Source organism: Candoia aspera, chromosome 8, assembly GCF_035149785.1.
Source record: "Candoia aspera isolate rCanAsp1 chromosome 8, rCanAsp1.hap2, whole genome shotgun sequence".
In the NCBI taxonomy this organism is placed as follows: domain Eukaryota; kingdom Metazoa; phylum Chordata; class Lepidosauria; order Squamata; family Boidae; genus Candoia; species Candoia aspera.
In genome coordinates, this window is record NC_086160.1 from 7,643,554 (window position 1) to 7,659,709 (window position 16,156).

Sequence of the window (16,156 nt, forward strand, 5' to 3'; positions counted from 1 at the left end):
CTGCTCCTCTTTGCTGCGGGCAGCTTGTATAACGAGGCATCACGACTGAGCCCATCTCCTCCTTCATACTAGGAAAAGGCTCTGTGCTAAAGCAGATTTGAAGTGGTGGTGTGAATGCAGCGGCTGTTTTTCTTTTCCCCCCATCATTTCATTACCCGGCTGCACAGTTTCAGATATCTACGTATGAGGGATTGGATTATTTGGCATTAGAAGGGCTTTTCTAATTACTTTAAGATGTGTGCATGTATGCGTTTCGTCTCCGGTATTGAGAAACAGGTTCTTTGCTTGCCAGTCCTTGCCTCAAGATGGAAGAGCTACTGCTGGTAAAGGCAAGCATGGGCATATGTTCATTCTAATATACATTTTAATATATGCACATTTTAATAAGAAAAAAACAGCTAATACATGCAGCCAAAAAGTATCTTTCATAATCCAGGTCCCATTTGGAAATCTCAGTAAACTGGCAGTACTCCTGCAGCAGTACTATTCAGATTTAAACTGATATTTTTGTCTGAACTTTTCACGTTAAATTTTTGAACTATATTAACTTCTTTTATTTCCTGTTGAAGAAAATATTTTGATTCAGTAAGCAATACCTGTTATATATTTCTATCATTGTAAATAAGTTTCAATATCATTTGAAACTTATGGGAAGTATAGTCATAGATCCCAAATACTCAGAAATGCATTGTATTCCAGTTTTGCAAAGGGTTTTTAAGTTGGTAAACTTTGATTCCAATTTTTGCGGTATGTCCTAATGTCAGAATGTCTCCATTTTCCTGGACTGCAAGGGGTTTCACTTTTAATGCTCTTCTACAGCACATGTTCCACTGATAGAAATATGTGACAGGTATTGATTGTATCTAAAACCACATCGGAGCCCACTGCAGTGGTTTGGGAAGAGACAAGCCAAATTTCCCGCATCTTAGCCAGTCTCAGTTATAGAGACCTGAGTGTACAGCAGCATTTGTAAATGTAGAAATGTCGCTTCTGCCCAGGAAGTGCTAAAGTTGATACAACAGTCTGCAATAGGGAAAAGGATTTTAAATCAGTAACGCTGTTTTAGATCTGAGTGGACATGCAGACTTTAAATCTACAAGTCCCTTCAGATCTTTAAAAAAAAATTCTTTTTCCAGATCTAAAAAAATGAAAGGCGAGATGGTGGAGAGAACAGGAGCCACGGATGGCCTGTCCTCACATTAGTGTGTTGTTTTTGTTCATGTGGGTTGTTAGGGGAATGTCTTTGAGGGACCGCCTCTCCTCAATTATATCTGCCCGTCCCATCATATCCAGCAGAAGAGGCATGCTACAGGTCCCATCTGCTAGGGAGCTACACTTGGTGGGACCCAGGGGGTAGCCTTCTCTGCCTTGATGCCCACCTTATGGAATATCTCCCCCCCCCCCAAAGTGAGGCTGGCTCCATCCCTGTTGCTTTTCCAGAAGTCCCTCAAAACCTGGTTATGCCATCAGGCCTGGGGGCCCCAGGTGACTGGTGGGGTACTGAGGTGCTCCATTGTTGTTGACGTCTGCTGCCCTCTCTCAGCCTTTAATTGTGATTTTTCATTTTTTTCCTGAATAATAATTGTTGTATGTATGTTAATTTTTATAGTTTTATTGTATGCCGCCTAGAGTTACTTTTTCATCAGATGGGTGGTGTCATGAGCACTGATGGTGAGCAGGAGGGGGCCCCTATTCAGGGGGGAAAACACATGCGTAGTTTAGAGAATTTGAGCTGTCATTCAAAGAGACACAGAACAGACCCGCCTTGACTTTTGGGGTTTATCTGTCGGGGTTTTCCCATGGTTCCTCAGTTTGGTAGGATTTTCTGTCTACTGTAGCAGTAATAAAACACTAGAGACCTATTCCTCATCTCGGCGTGGTTCCTGCTTGTCAGGACAGGTGGCCATATATAAATTTGATGAATAGTATTTAAGGGGAAGGGTTATCCACAAAAATTCAGTCTGTTAGTGTCACTAAGTGAATTTCTCAAGCACCCATTTGTGATTTCTGCTGCTCTCATTATTCAGTTAAAAAGAAAGAAACTGGTGTGCATCAACAGACTGGCACTCCATCCCAAATCTATGTGCATTGTCATCTTTCAGCATGAGGACAATCATGTAAATCATTCAGGATAGTTGTTGCGGCACTGATAATTGATTATTATTTCTTCTGCAGTGCAGGTACCTTGTGAATTGCCTACTAAGAAAAAAAACCAAGTATCTTAATCTATTGCTTCCCATCTCCATCCAAGAGAGGTGACCTAAAATAATTGTGTGGTTGATAATGGCCTTTGATACTAGGAGGACCAGCAAAACAGCAGGGGAAGATTCACTAAGCTTTATTTTAGAGATCATCCACAGAGTGGCCAAGATAATTTCACTGCTCGGTCGTAGCTGGCAAGTAGATTGAAATAGGACCAGCTAGATGGTGTAATCCAAATATGCGACATAGAGATTTACAGTGTGCTGATTATTACGAATGTGTGGATCCGAATAAAGCAATTGACTGCCTCTTTCAAGATAGCACTTCACATTTCATTTCTGCTCAAAGCTTTGTTATGACCATAAGGCCAGCAGCCACATACAAATAAAACAAATAAAAATGAAAAAAAGTATAAGGCTAAAAAGAAGAGAAATATGTAAACATTGTCAGATCCAAGGAGAGGCAAACAGTGCAAATAGAGGTGCAGAACTGGGCAGCCCAGAAAGATCTAGTCGGACGGGAGAAGTGACAAGTAAGAAGCCATGTTCTATGCCAGGAGATTTCTTCAGGATAGGGTAGATGGGAGTCATTCAGGATTCTTTGTAGATAGGTTCAAAGGTGCGGATACTTCAACTGTATGGGCCTTGGGCTTATTTTGCCTGTTAGGTTGACCCCAGGACCTTGCGTTGTCAAGGGCAAACATGAAGAGGGATAGCCAGCACCAGGCACATTGTTTAGAGGGCTGTGCAATCAAGAAGAGACAGAATGAAACAGGGATTGATTTTCCGCCATGAAAGGTTTGACAGGGAAAATTTGGAAATTAGGAAGGTAGAGTTTCATTTTAGCAGCCTAAGAGGAATAGTAGGTTGCTTTGAGGTCAGTAAAATTTATTTGCATCTAGGCAAACCTGGAAGCCACTTTGGCACATACAGATCTGCCTGTTTTTGTTGAAGTAGAGGAGTTGTCCCAGGGAAGCTACAGTTTGTTTATTTATTATTTATTTATTAATCAAATTTATCACCGCCCATCTCCCAAAAGGGACTCTGGGCGGTTTACAATAAAAGACAGGTAAAAATATAAAACTATAAAACCCTATAATACAGATACAATAAATATACTTGCTCTTTTTGAGACCCAGGGACTTGAATTGAGGCAGTTCAGGGATATATGAAGCACAGCCGGTCTTTTTACAAGGTGTGTTTGGTGAGATCATTTCCTTTGAATGGATTTTATGTAAAGTCATTTCCTTTGAATGGATTTTATGTAAAGTCAACCACCTTTATTAGCCTCTGTAGTCACTTAGCTTTGTTTCCCAGGAAATGTTGCTTAAGTGGGCCTGTCACATGGTCTCCAATAAAAGCAGAGTCTTTCAGAGTGCTTTCATGCAGAAGCCTCAAAGTCACTTTTTAACGAGTCCAGATTCTTATAATGGAAACCAGTTGCTCAAACCCAAAGATAACTATTTGAATTGTGAGAAGACATTGCTTAGCTGAGTCTCCTTGGGAGAACAGCCTCTCCCAGTTTTCTCTCTGCATTGTCTTATTTTCTGTAAAAGTGGTAAATTAGGGGGCTGAAGAAGCTGAAGGGGAGGCTGGTTGGAGGTGTTAGACCACTCAGTTCCATCTTCTCTGAGGGAAGCTGAGAGCCCTAACAACTGCTCTTTTGGTAGTTCTGTTTCAAGATTCCATTCAAGTGCCTCCAATCTATTACAAGCTGAGTATGTGCCATCAAGTTGGTGTCAGCTCTTAGTAACCACAAAGACAGATTTTCATTATGACAGTCTATCCTAACTTGGTCCTTCAGGTCTTCCAGTGATGCGACTGTTGCTACTGTAACTGAGTCCACCCACCTTCTTGCTCTTTGTCCACTTCTTCCTTTTCCTTCTGTCTTTCCCAGCATTAGAGCCTTTTCCAGAGAGCTAGGTCTTTGCATAACATGCCTGAGGTAGGATAATTTGAGCCTGGTCGTTTGTGCCTTGAGTGATAACTCTGTCCCTATTGTGCCTTCCTCACCAGTATATAGGTTTTGCATGAGGACAGTGAGATGTTCTGGGATTCCCTTTTGCAATTTCCATTGCTCAGCGGTGTAGTCATTAGACGAAACATCATGTGACTGCACTGCTTAGTGACGGCAGTTCTGGTAGTCTTGGTTGCAGTTGTTAGGCCAGGATTGTGCCATTATTAGGCCAGGACCTTATGCTTTTCCTGCCCTGCCATCTCTGCTTCACCTCCCCCCCCCACCTTTCTCCCCACATCTTTGCCTGTTTGGTCACCCTGCACTCCCCTGCTGCTGCTGCCTCCCCGTTGCCCCCAGCTGACCTTTGCTGTCTTCTTCCACTGCTGATAAGGTTCACCCGGGGAAGGCCGCACAAAGGACCAGCAGCTGCCTTGGCAGCAGTGGGAGGAGTAAGACGGTGAAAGTCAGCTGGGGGCAGCAGGGGGAGGTGGCAGAATGCAGGGCAGCCAAAAGGGAAGAGATGAGGGGAGATAGGTGGGTGGGGGCAATTGAAGCGCCCCTGTGGTCGTAAGTGCACGCGGACTGCCAGGCGTCCGAAATTTGATCACATGACCCCAGGGGCACTGAAAGTCCGTAACTTCAAGGACTGGTGGTAACTACCATTCGTTTGGCACCAGTGTAACTTTGAACTGTTGCTGAATGAATGGTCATTAAGCAAGGACTAGTTGTAATGCATTTTGAACAACAGAAAAGGCAGGAAAGCAGAATGCTTGAAGAAGTTCATGCTAATCACCATCTTGCTTCATACCTGCAATGTTACTACCTGGACCAAGAAATTAACCTAAAGGGGTAAAAATCAAACTGATAAGAGCATCTTTTATTTATGCTTCATTAAAAATGGTGCCCAAGTTGAACCAGGTGCAAGTGACATTATCAGCGGTGTGATTTGCAAGGAGTGTGTTGAAGGTTCTGTTTTATTACCCTTGAGGATGGTTACTACTTAAAATTACTCTGGCAGGTGTGTTACCTTGCAGCGTTGGCAGAAAAGTACACACCCTTTGCAGCTGTGACTGGCATATGTAAAAAAAGATCCTAGTTTGTATTGATCAGTGCAGTTTGGTCCAAGGCCTTTTCCCTTTCTCATTTATGCTGTTTTCCCAACTATTGATTCAAAGGAATGGCAGCAACCTGGATGAATGACATGCATTATAATTTCTCATCACAAGAGCTTGGTTTCCTCAATAAATAAATGAACAAGTATATATAATGTTTTTGACTGATTTGTTTAATTGGGTTCTCTTCATCTGGTTTTAGGACTTATGTGGAGAACAGGTCACATTTTAGATCATATACGTACAGAAATATTGAAAATTCAAAGGGGTTCACAAACTTTGAAGTACCATCGTGTATAGGCACCATTGATGCCTCTGTACCTAAATGGCATATATTCCTAGGGCCATGCAGCCCAGGACAAGATACATCTTCCTTAAGGAAATGCTGACGTGTGCCGTGTGCACACTCACACCTGTCCTGAAGCAGCTTTTCCAGTTTGAATTAGAAGTGTTCTGTATTCCTTGTAACTGAATGCGTTTATACAGATACATATATGCACATACACATATTTAAATGGGTCACTTGTGCAAACAGTTGGTGGGAGAAAATGTGTTCAGGGTTGGTTTCAGTTGGCGTTGGGATTCCTCGCTGTGAGCGGTATATCACATTTTTGTCTGTATTCATATACTTTTTTCCTGTGTGATCTTACTTTTATGCGGGATTGTTTTAAATTCAGGGTTGTCTCTCTTTTGGGTAGACAAGGGTATGTTTCTGTCTTTGAAGGGTTTTCACACTTCCGTGTTTTCAAGCGGTGCTGAATCTCTTGAATGTTGTATTCTCAGGGGCTTCTGAGAATCCTAGTTCCCCTCCCTTTTTTTAAAAAAAGTACTTGCCAAAAGAACAGGCTTGCCAAATGAAAACAAGGATGTTTTGAATAAAAGGAAGTGTACTTAACGGTTATTATAGTACAGGTGAAAATCCTAGATTTAAAGAATGGAAACCCCTCCTGTATCAGTCAACCCTAGCTAGGTCTCTGTTTGAGAAATCTAGAAGTAGATTTTTCCCATTTCTTCAAATACTGCACTGTCCCAGCAGTTTAGGGTTTGTCCTTTGTAATCCTTCCCAGCACAGTGCTATTCATGTTTCTTGCTGGCTTTGGGACTTAACGATTCATTGGATGTCGTGCTGCGAGTTGAAGAAACCGCAGATGGAGCTGAGGGATGCTGCAGCTGCTGGAGTAGCTGTTAAAAGGACCGAGACCCTGGAAAGCATTCTGAAATCTCGTTTGAGGATAGAAGGCCAATAACTGGACCTTGAATGCAGGAAGGGAAAGTATTCTTCCTGTTTTAAAAGTAATGTGCAAGTACTATTTTTTTTGGGGGGGGGCAGGATTCAGTAATTCTTATTTTAAGTTTGTTCTTATAAAATTAATTGGTTGTATCAGATTATATATAAAGATCTAATTGAGGTTTTAATTAGTGTATTTAGCTATAATTTTATGGTGGGTGTGAAAAATCTTGGAAACTGGTTCCATCATTCCTAAGAATATTTTTATACCATTATTTCTATAGAGCCAAATTACCTGGCTGTCTTTGTGAAGTTTCATTTCTTTAGGACCCTCTGCTTTTGTTCTCCTTGGCCCTATGCTTGCTTCGCAAGGGGTTGGGCTACGATGTATACAACGTGTCTGGGAGTATTTTGGAAATGGCCATTTCTGAGTTGACTGGATCATCCCTGATTTTGTGCTGTCTAGGCATAGGGAACAACTAACCTGATCTGCTGTTTTGAGCTAGTATGACCTATGCTTCATTAAACATTTGTCAGCTTCCAATTAATCTTTTCAATTTATAAGCCATTGTATTATACTCATATGTTGCTGAGCACAAATAAAAGAGCTTGTTCTCCCTCCTGTTGAGAGGGTTCTTTCTTTATAAACCTACCCCTGCTTTGTAAGACTGATTGATGGCAACCAAGAGGAAGACATTTTTAGGCCTAGCATTCCATCTGTGGTAGTACAGGCTTCCCCACAGAGACTTGCTCATCATCAGGATTTACATCAGTGCTAGATGAAGGCAGTTTTGTTTGTCCAGATGTTGACTTCCTGGATTGCGTTAACATAGCTTTTACGTCCTTTGCTGGTTTCTCTGTACTTTTGTTTGTTCATTTTTTCCCTCTAATTCAGTTTATTATTCTTTACATTATTGTAAGTCCCATTGGACATTTAAAGTACGGCATGAAAAGTTACAAGAGATCGTTTAAAATAGAAACTGCAATAATTTATGATGAAAATATAAAAGGGATGCTGGTAGAAATTGCAGAATTGGTTTGTTGACTTCATATCTTCAGTGACTTCCTGTGAGCTGCAACTGACATTGTTTTCAGGCTGAAAAACGTGAAAAAGATTCAGATGACATGAGATGAAATGTCAGTTTAAGCAGTTACTGAAATATGTATAGCTCTGTATAACGATAATCACTCCTATAGACCTCTGTTATAATGTAAATGCCTCTGAGCTCAGAGGGACTTACTCTCAGGTAGCTATTTTTGATATGTTTAAATGTTTGATACTGGAAAACGTTTAACATGGCAGTGTTCAGTGATCTATCTTTGCTATCACGGAGATACAGAAAAGGAGAGCTGTTTTTTCTCTCCATTATAGTATCTACTCTTCATGGGTTAAATTAGATTTGAAAAATTGCTTTTTGAAAAACGGAGTTTGTGATGACTCCACCAATACTCTAAAATGAGTGATAGGGTTGACTACATGATGTCAGATGGTAATATTATTTGCAGACAATTTATATGGAAAAATAGCAATACATTCTATCATTTGCACCAGCACGTGCAAAATAAAACCTATTCTGCATATATATATATATATATATATATATATATATATATATATTTCATTTCACTGCTGCAAAAATTCAGTACATCATATTGGAAATGTTGTGACTGCCTCTTAAATTTTCTGAAGGAAGAGCTGTTTGTGTTGCTAGGGGTTTCTGCGACTTCTTTGTGTAAGTATATGTGTCCATGCATGCAGTGCAGGTGTAAAATGTAATACTGGAGTGTTCTCTGAAATACCTGTACACCTGAAGAATCAGATGATGAACCAAACTGAAATTGGTAATCTGGTGATGGATAGAGTTTACTGTTTGGAGCATGTTAGCCACAGCTTTATAATTGCCACATACCTTTGCAAGTCTGCGCTTGTTCTTGTAAAACTTTATTGCCAACTTTTAGAAGAATGCCAGCTTTATTGCCGATCGCTTTCAGAGATTCAGGTACAGAATACTGAAACAGTAACATCTCCCACTCCTGGACCCTCTTCTGGAAGCTTAATGCTCCATCCTAGGAGGAGGGGCTTCCCCCACTCCAGATAATTACTCTGAATGGAGAGGGGTTCTTAGCCTCTCAGAAGCATAGAATCAATTGTTGAAAGCAAAGTAGTGGGTAGGAGATGCAACTGACTGCGGTTTGGATGCCTTTGAAGATGGGCCTTGAGTTGAAAGGAAATGGTCGTTCATCAATTTAGAGTTGCTGGGAGTTGGGCGGCATATTAATAATAATAATAATTATTATTATTATTATTTCCAACTAGTAGCATCTGAATAGGGATACATTTCTTCCTTTTTCTGATCTATCCAGCTGCTGCTGCTTCTTGTCTCTTACACGTTTGTTTTTGTTGTTTCTCTTCCCCTTTGCTTGACACCCAACCTGTTCTCTTATCTTTGTCTGGTGAAAGAGTGGTGTATGAAGCAAGGTGGGTATATTGAGAAGGAGGAAGCGGTGAATTTTGTAAACAAAGTGCCTTTTTTTACAGGCCGCTTATTTTAATGTGGTCATTCAATCAGTGTATTTTTTTTGTCTCAGTTCTTCCCTTTTTTTGAGTGTCGTTTCTGGCACATGTATATTATACCGACACCCACAAACATGCAAAGCACAGCAAAATTGGGCAATCTTGTTTGGGTTAGGAAGCTAAGCAGACCTTTGGCCTGCTTAGATAGGGTGGGAGACAACCAGGGAATCCCAGGGCTGTAGGCTAGACCGAGAAATTGAAAAAATCACCCAGGAAGAAGGCAATGAGAGATTAATTTCATATTCTACATGGGCATGTCCATGAAGTCACCATCCATCAAGCTTGACTTGAAGAAGCCTGACAATTTCATCTATATGCACAAGTACAGATGTATTGAACACATGTAGTTATTGCAGGAGTGATCTCCACAATAGATTTCAGTTTAAGTCAACAACCCTAGATTAGCAAAATAGGGAATGCTGGGGGTCACATAATGTTTTTGGCTGTGTCTACTTTTTTTTCCCCTTGCCTGCTCTAAAATTCTTCTTAGACCGTTGGCTGCTCTGTATAGGTCTAACTTCTTGGTGGTTTTACTGAATAGAGTAATTAGTATATAGGATGTTGAATTGAATTGCCTGGGTCACCATGACTGAGAAGTGTGGGTTTGTATAGATCATGGGAACTGTTGTTATGGTTGCTTCAGCCAATATTCCAGTTAGTTTCTCCTCTTTTTTTTTTTTTGGCCTCTCTTCACTATTGGTATTGTATTTGTAGCATGTTGACGTAGAGAAGTATTGATGAGTTGTATCTTGCCTGAAAGAAAGAAATGATTTCCCCTTTTCTGGGGGAGATGGGCGGTGATAGAAATTAGAATAATAAATAAAATAAATAAATGATAGAAGTAACATTTTGTAGTGATCTTGTCCATCCTTACTTAGGGATTAATGCTATTTTTCTTAATTGTAATGACTCTCTAATTGAGGGATTAAGAATAATGACTAGATACACAAGAAAATTACTTGGCTGAACCTGGAAGTGAATATTTGAGCACCACTGGTTTTGGTTGTCACAACTCACCAGACCTAATGTACTTCATGCAACAATTTTCTTTTCTTAGTTTATCAGAGAAGATATGAAATATAAAGATGCATCTAATAAACACAGCCACCTGCACAGAGAAGACAAGCACATCACCATTGAAGATTTGTGGAAACGGTGGAAAACATCAGAGGGTAAGGCATTCATTCTGTGCATTTTTCTTTTTTATCCATTCCTCTGCCTCAGTGTAATAAAAACTAGGGGGAGAAAGAAAATAAAAGCTAAAACGTGTAAAGCCTATCTATATCTATATCTATATCTATCTATATCTATATCTATCTATCTAATAAATATAAATTAATCTTTTAAAAGAAAATAAATGTTTCCTGGATTTAGGCCTGGATGCTTTGTGAAATGATGAGCTTTTGAGCTAGAGTCTTGACTTAAGTGCTTGACAGTATACTATAAAAAGGTGTTTCAGGCATTTGGAAGTAAATAGAAGGAGGTAATTGTAGAATCAAATTTTGGAAATGCAAGTCAGAGTTAATATAGAACTAAATCACAATTTCTCTTGAACCAATAGGGATAACACCTGGAATTTTTGCAATTTCTGTTTGCAGTTGTGAATATCAAGTGTTCTTTAAGTACATTATTTCAACAATCCTTGAAACAGTTTAGGAAAGCAACTTTAAATAGCCCATATTCATAAGTATTATATTTCAGGCAGTTTTTTGCATTCTCACTTACTGAAATTTGTGCAGTTCAAGACAATTTGTAATGTGGTTTGTGATATTTAACAAAGTCAGTGTTCTCTCTACAGCTCATTAAAAATACAGATTTTAGGGTAATTGGTCTACATAGAGATATTTTCCTAATCATTTCTCAGCTGTTTAAATATTGAAGGTCTTACCTGTCAATACTTCTTGTTTTTGCCTTGTTTATTGGTTGGTTTGGTAAACATCTGCCACCTTATTGTGGAAGTAGCATTCCTGGGGGGGAGAGGGGATGAATAAAGAATCCTGAGAGTGTATATAAACCCAGCAGGGTCACCCAAAACATGAAGGTCATTCCAGCTGCCAGCTAAAGCAAGCAGGCACCTATATTGGGCAGCAGCGATACAGGAAGGTGCTGGAGGCAGTGATCACTTGAGTGACAGTGGCAAACAGTATTTCATACTGCATGGCAGAAGGAAATAGTAAATTATTCCTGTATTTTATCAAGAAGACCACATGAATAGACATGATAAAGTGATTGACGATACAGTGCTAGATGATGGGCCCCTCAGGTCAGATGGCATTCAACATGCTGCTGAGAAAGAGCTGAAGGGTACTAATGGTGTTTATGACATGGCTAGATTAAAGCCTTCGGGACATCTAGTTGCTGATGCCGCAATGCAGGAAAAGAAAATCAGAAGCTGCAAAGACAGAATTTTCAGTGGGAACATGGAATGTAAGAAGCATGAACCTGGGAAAGCTCAACATGGTGGAAGATAAATCAACAATACATTGACATCTTAGGCATCAAATGGACTGGAATTGTTCAGTCAGAATATCTTACTTTTTACTAAGGATGCAAAAAATAAAGAAGGAATGGCTACTAGAGTAGGGTCATCAGCATAGAACTGGTTATTAAAGTTTCTTTCTCCAGTTTTAAAACCATGCTTATCTTCTTCCAGTTCAGCCTCCCTCAATATACAGTCAGCATATAGGTTGAAAAAAAGAGAGCACATACAGCCTTCTTTCACTCCACTGATGACCTGGAACCAATCTGCTTTGGATTGCGCAACTGTTTTAGTTACATTTGGGCGCATATCTGCAAGTTAGCGAAATTATGTATTCCCAAGAACCCCAAAAACAGTGGATCTATGAGTTGCTTCCTTATTATCCTGATAGAAAATACAGTATAGGAGCATGGTGTCACCACTTTTAAGCCACCAGAACCTCAACAACAGAAGCTTTGGGGCTTTGAAAATCTCTTCTCCAGGATGGATGAGGGAAGTACATTTATGATAAAGGATATCCTAAACTGGGACAAATGAAGACAGCTATTTGCCCCTTTAGTGTCCAAAGGAAAATAAATATGAAACTTGAGGGAAGAGCAGATTTTGGAAAGCCTAGGCAGTAGAATCTGCCACCCAATATAAAGGAAGACTTCTTTGGGGCCTTTCCCCTCAAGACTGAGCAATTCAGTGGGATGAACTGTAACATAGAAGTGAAATTACCTCAGCTTTGAACAGTTCAATTGCTGCTAGGACAAAACAAACTGCTATTGTGGCTAACCTAGCTAATTAGTGCATTTGAAGCCCTCTGAGCATGAGATGAAACTTCATGAGTTTGACATTTCTAAGCAGAGGATGAGTGGAAGTATACACTTGCAGCACGTGGTTTATTCCGTTTGAATCCTCTTACTTGACCATTACGTTGGCCGTCTTAATCAATAGGACCATCTCCGTTGCTGAATAATTAATTGTGAATTTTTCTCTGTGGCAAAAACTGGGTTGTGCTATTAATTAAATTAAAGTCACATAAGAAAGCAGCTGCTTTGGGATGCCAAAACTATCTCCAGATAGTTCCCAACTGATCCCAGCTAGTATATATTTGAAAGTATTCAGATTGCTTAGTTTCTGTAATCAATATTCTGTAATTAATATTACTGGAATATGACTATTCCAGACTATGAGATAGTGGTTTTGTAGGTAGTATTCCTGTTGTTGGTGTTACTACATGTGGTTGAAATAAATGTACAGGTTTTAATTCTGTCCTGTAATGTATTTCATGTGTAAAAACTTCTGTCTCATTGTAGGCAAACCATTTATTATTTAGATTGTATTTACTTTTGTTCTCTAAATGGATCTTGTTGTACAGACATCCATAAAAATTACCAAGTCATTATGACTAGATGGACTTAATTAACCTCTAGTTTTGCTTTCAAGTATTAACTTGCAAACTTGATCTGTAAACAATTTCCCCTGGGGTGCTGAAAGCATGTCATGTCAGTTATTTATTTTCTATGAATATAATTGAGCTGCTACATTTGTATACATTCACTGTCACCCTTTGCAAAACAAGTCCATATTTTGTTTTGGGCTGTGCAAAATAGGATAGTAGAAAAGAGACTTCCTTAGCTTGTAATGTTTGACTTCCTGGTTTTAGAGATTAAAAGTATGTGCTGGGTTTTCCTTCCCCGCTTCCCTTAACTTTTATTCACTGCTATATATTAAAGGGTCTATTGGCATGACATAAATTTGTTTTAAAATGCTTGTGTAAATGATTGTGCTAATAACATCATATTCCTTGAACTTTCATAAAAGGAATTTGTGGCCAAAGTCACAGGCCAATTAAGCACCAGGTGAACCCTATCTAGAAAGACAACAGCATGGTGGGTCTCTTCTCTGATAACTTATGCCAAGACAACCATTTAACTTTTATGTTTAACCAACAAGACTTTACCATCTCTTGTAGGATTTCTAAGTTAAAGTTGCATTTATTAAGAAGGCAGTAATAACCCACACAGAATAACGATGGAGGGGGCTTTCAGCATTCCAAGTTTTATTCCATAGATCCACTTTATTTGTGTGCTATGTTTGTAACCTGCCTTTCCCCAAAGAAACTCAAAAGAGTAGGTCAGTAGTGAAGAAGAAAAGAAATCTCAGGGGAAAAAAATTAGCTCCGACAGCGTGCAGACTCTAGGACTGAAGTTAATAATAAAGCTGCTGGGGACTGCACTGGGCACATCAGGAGCGATAATGCTGTTAATTAGTGCAGTTTCAGAATCCTCTTCCTTCTTTATTTCTCTTGGATGGGCCTTTTTCCCCTTTTCTTTCCTAGATTTCAGCAGTACAGCAAGAGTTTAGAAAGAGGGTATCCAGCTAAGTGTTCACACTCAAAGAAATGCTAGTATTGGGGAAACTTTTCCTCCCACGTTTAGTTTCCATGCCTACACACCATACCTGCTTCAGAAGGTTGGAGAATTCTTTCAAAGCGTTAGGGATGCAGGGGCACTGCATGGGAAAGATGAGAAAGGGAAATGGGTTTGCATAAAGAGAATGCTCTGAGAAACTTGGCCAAGGTTAGCAACTAATTCTTGTAGCTAAATAGGGATCTGACGTTGCCATTTTCTGGTAGGCTTTACAAAGAAACAATATGGTGAAATATGCTACAGATAGGGAGCTTCACTGTCCATCTTAATTAGTATCTTTTTCATTGAAGAGTGCGTATTCTGTTAGACTTGAAAACACATACTTCGGCGGTATAAGCATGGCTGCATACACTCACAAGCGCACATCCCTCTTGTGATCATGATCAGGCATGTCCATTGGAACTGTCTTGATACCATTTCTGTGGATTGCACACCCCGGTTTATCATTGCAGGGATGGAGTCGAGGCTTTCTAAAGGAATTTGTTGGTCTGACAGCTCTGTGTCTCTGCTTGAAAGAGTTCTGTAGCAGGATTAGCGTCTCAGCAAAATTAACATTGTTAATCCTTGCAAAATCTTCAGCCAGATTCCACAGGAAATCAATTCTAGGGTGAACAGAACCCTCTCTGTTGCAGAAAGGCGCAAAATTTTATAACTTCCACTAAATTGCTTCGCATGACTGACTTCAGTTCAGAAGGATTTTTTTTAAACTCTTACTTGCCCCAGAATTCTAACCAGAAAAATAAGTAGAGGTTTAACTGAATGATCAGATCCCAGAATGAGCTTTCACTTTCATCTTAGTTTATTTATAGTTATAATTAGTTATTTTATAATTAACTATTATAACTAATTAATATGCCATTATTCAGCTCCAATGAGGCTGAAATCAGTAGCTGCATATCAGTTGCCCTAAAATAATGCTATTTTTTCTAAAGTCTTACACATCTAGATTCTGTGGCACAAAGTGATATCCTTGACATTTTTATTTATTTAATTTATTTATTGTTCTCCCCCCCTTTTTTTTTTTTAATTGTATGGCATAGCAGTTCGGTGTTCATGCTGCTTTTCTTGCTGGGAAATCCTTGTGAGGTCCACCATATTGTTTCCTATATTGAAGCATCTCAGCATGCTTTACAGTAAAAACAGTTTTTAGAAAATCATAAGTAGAATCTTCTGGAAAACTTTGGTCTTGGGGAATTGGCTTTTGGAAATTGGCAAACCAACCCCAAAATGACATAGTCTAAAATGGTTTGCATGATCCAGTGGTGAACAGAACCTTCCAGATTTATCTGGAATTTTCCATTCCCAAATTGCCACATGTTGTCCATTCCTAATAGTAATTATTTTGGGGCTGTTTTGGCACCTGCATCTCATCTCTCTTATTCTTCTTCCTTGGTCTGCTACTTTTCAACAGGAATTCATTTTCTCTCTCCAGCTCTATCTTACCTTAACTTTTCTCCATCATAGCTTCTACTCTTGTGACAGCCAGAAATGGTGGTCCCTTCCAGTGGCTCCAAAGCAGCTGTCTGAGGTGAAGCAGGAAATTTGTGGTACATAGCACCTACGGCCAGTGCAGAATACTCTATCAACACTCCACTGTGTCCTTGGTAGTAAATGTGCACCACTGATAAATTGTGCTGTTAATATTTGGCTGTCCAATTATGCTCAGATATCAATGTTCTTAGTAGATGGTGCTCTTGAGAACAATGAATAATGGCTTATATCACAGGACAAGGATTTCTGTACTTTACCTTTAGTTTCAGCTCCTGGTGGGCCACATATTGACAAACTAATCATTCATAATTTTTTTAAAAATTAAATAGTATATCAACAAAACATTAAAAATATAAAAATGGGTAATAAAGTACAACAAAAAGAACAGCGCAGGAGCAAACATTAGACAAAGTGCATTGGTTGGCAATATTTATCAGTACATGTGTAATCTTTAGAGATATAAAATTTGTATAACTCAAGGGCAGCCCATTCTGTTGATGGCCATGGTATATGGAAGATTGCCACCTGGAATGTCAAAGGAGTATATGACAAAGAATATGGATCAACAAGTGAAATGAAAGAAAGAAAAACAGACCTGTGTGTGTGTGTGTGTGTGTGTGTGTGTGTGTGTGAGAGAGAGTATAAGAAAGGGAAAAGGTGTAATAGAACTAAATGAAGGTGGTTTGATCTTCTAAG

The 16,156-nt window shown here is 39.4% G+C and overlaps 1 protein-coding gene across 2 annotated transcripts in view; it reads left to right on the forward strand.

Moving 5' to 3' along the window:
• STIM2 (stromal interaction molecule 2) overlaps positions 1 to 16,156 on the forward strand; it is a 75,871-nt gene that overhangs the window by 44,278 nt on the left and 15,437 nt on the right. For both annotated transcript variants that reach the window (XM_063309705.1, XM_063309706.1), the window contains exon 3: positions 10,131 to 10,245. In XM_063309705.1, the coding sequence (XP_063165775.1) occupies positions 10,131 to 10,245 (115 nt within the window). The remainder of the gene's footprint in view (positions 1 to 10,130; positions 10,246 to 16,156) is intronic.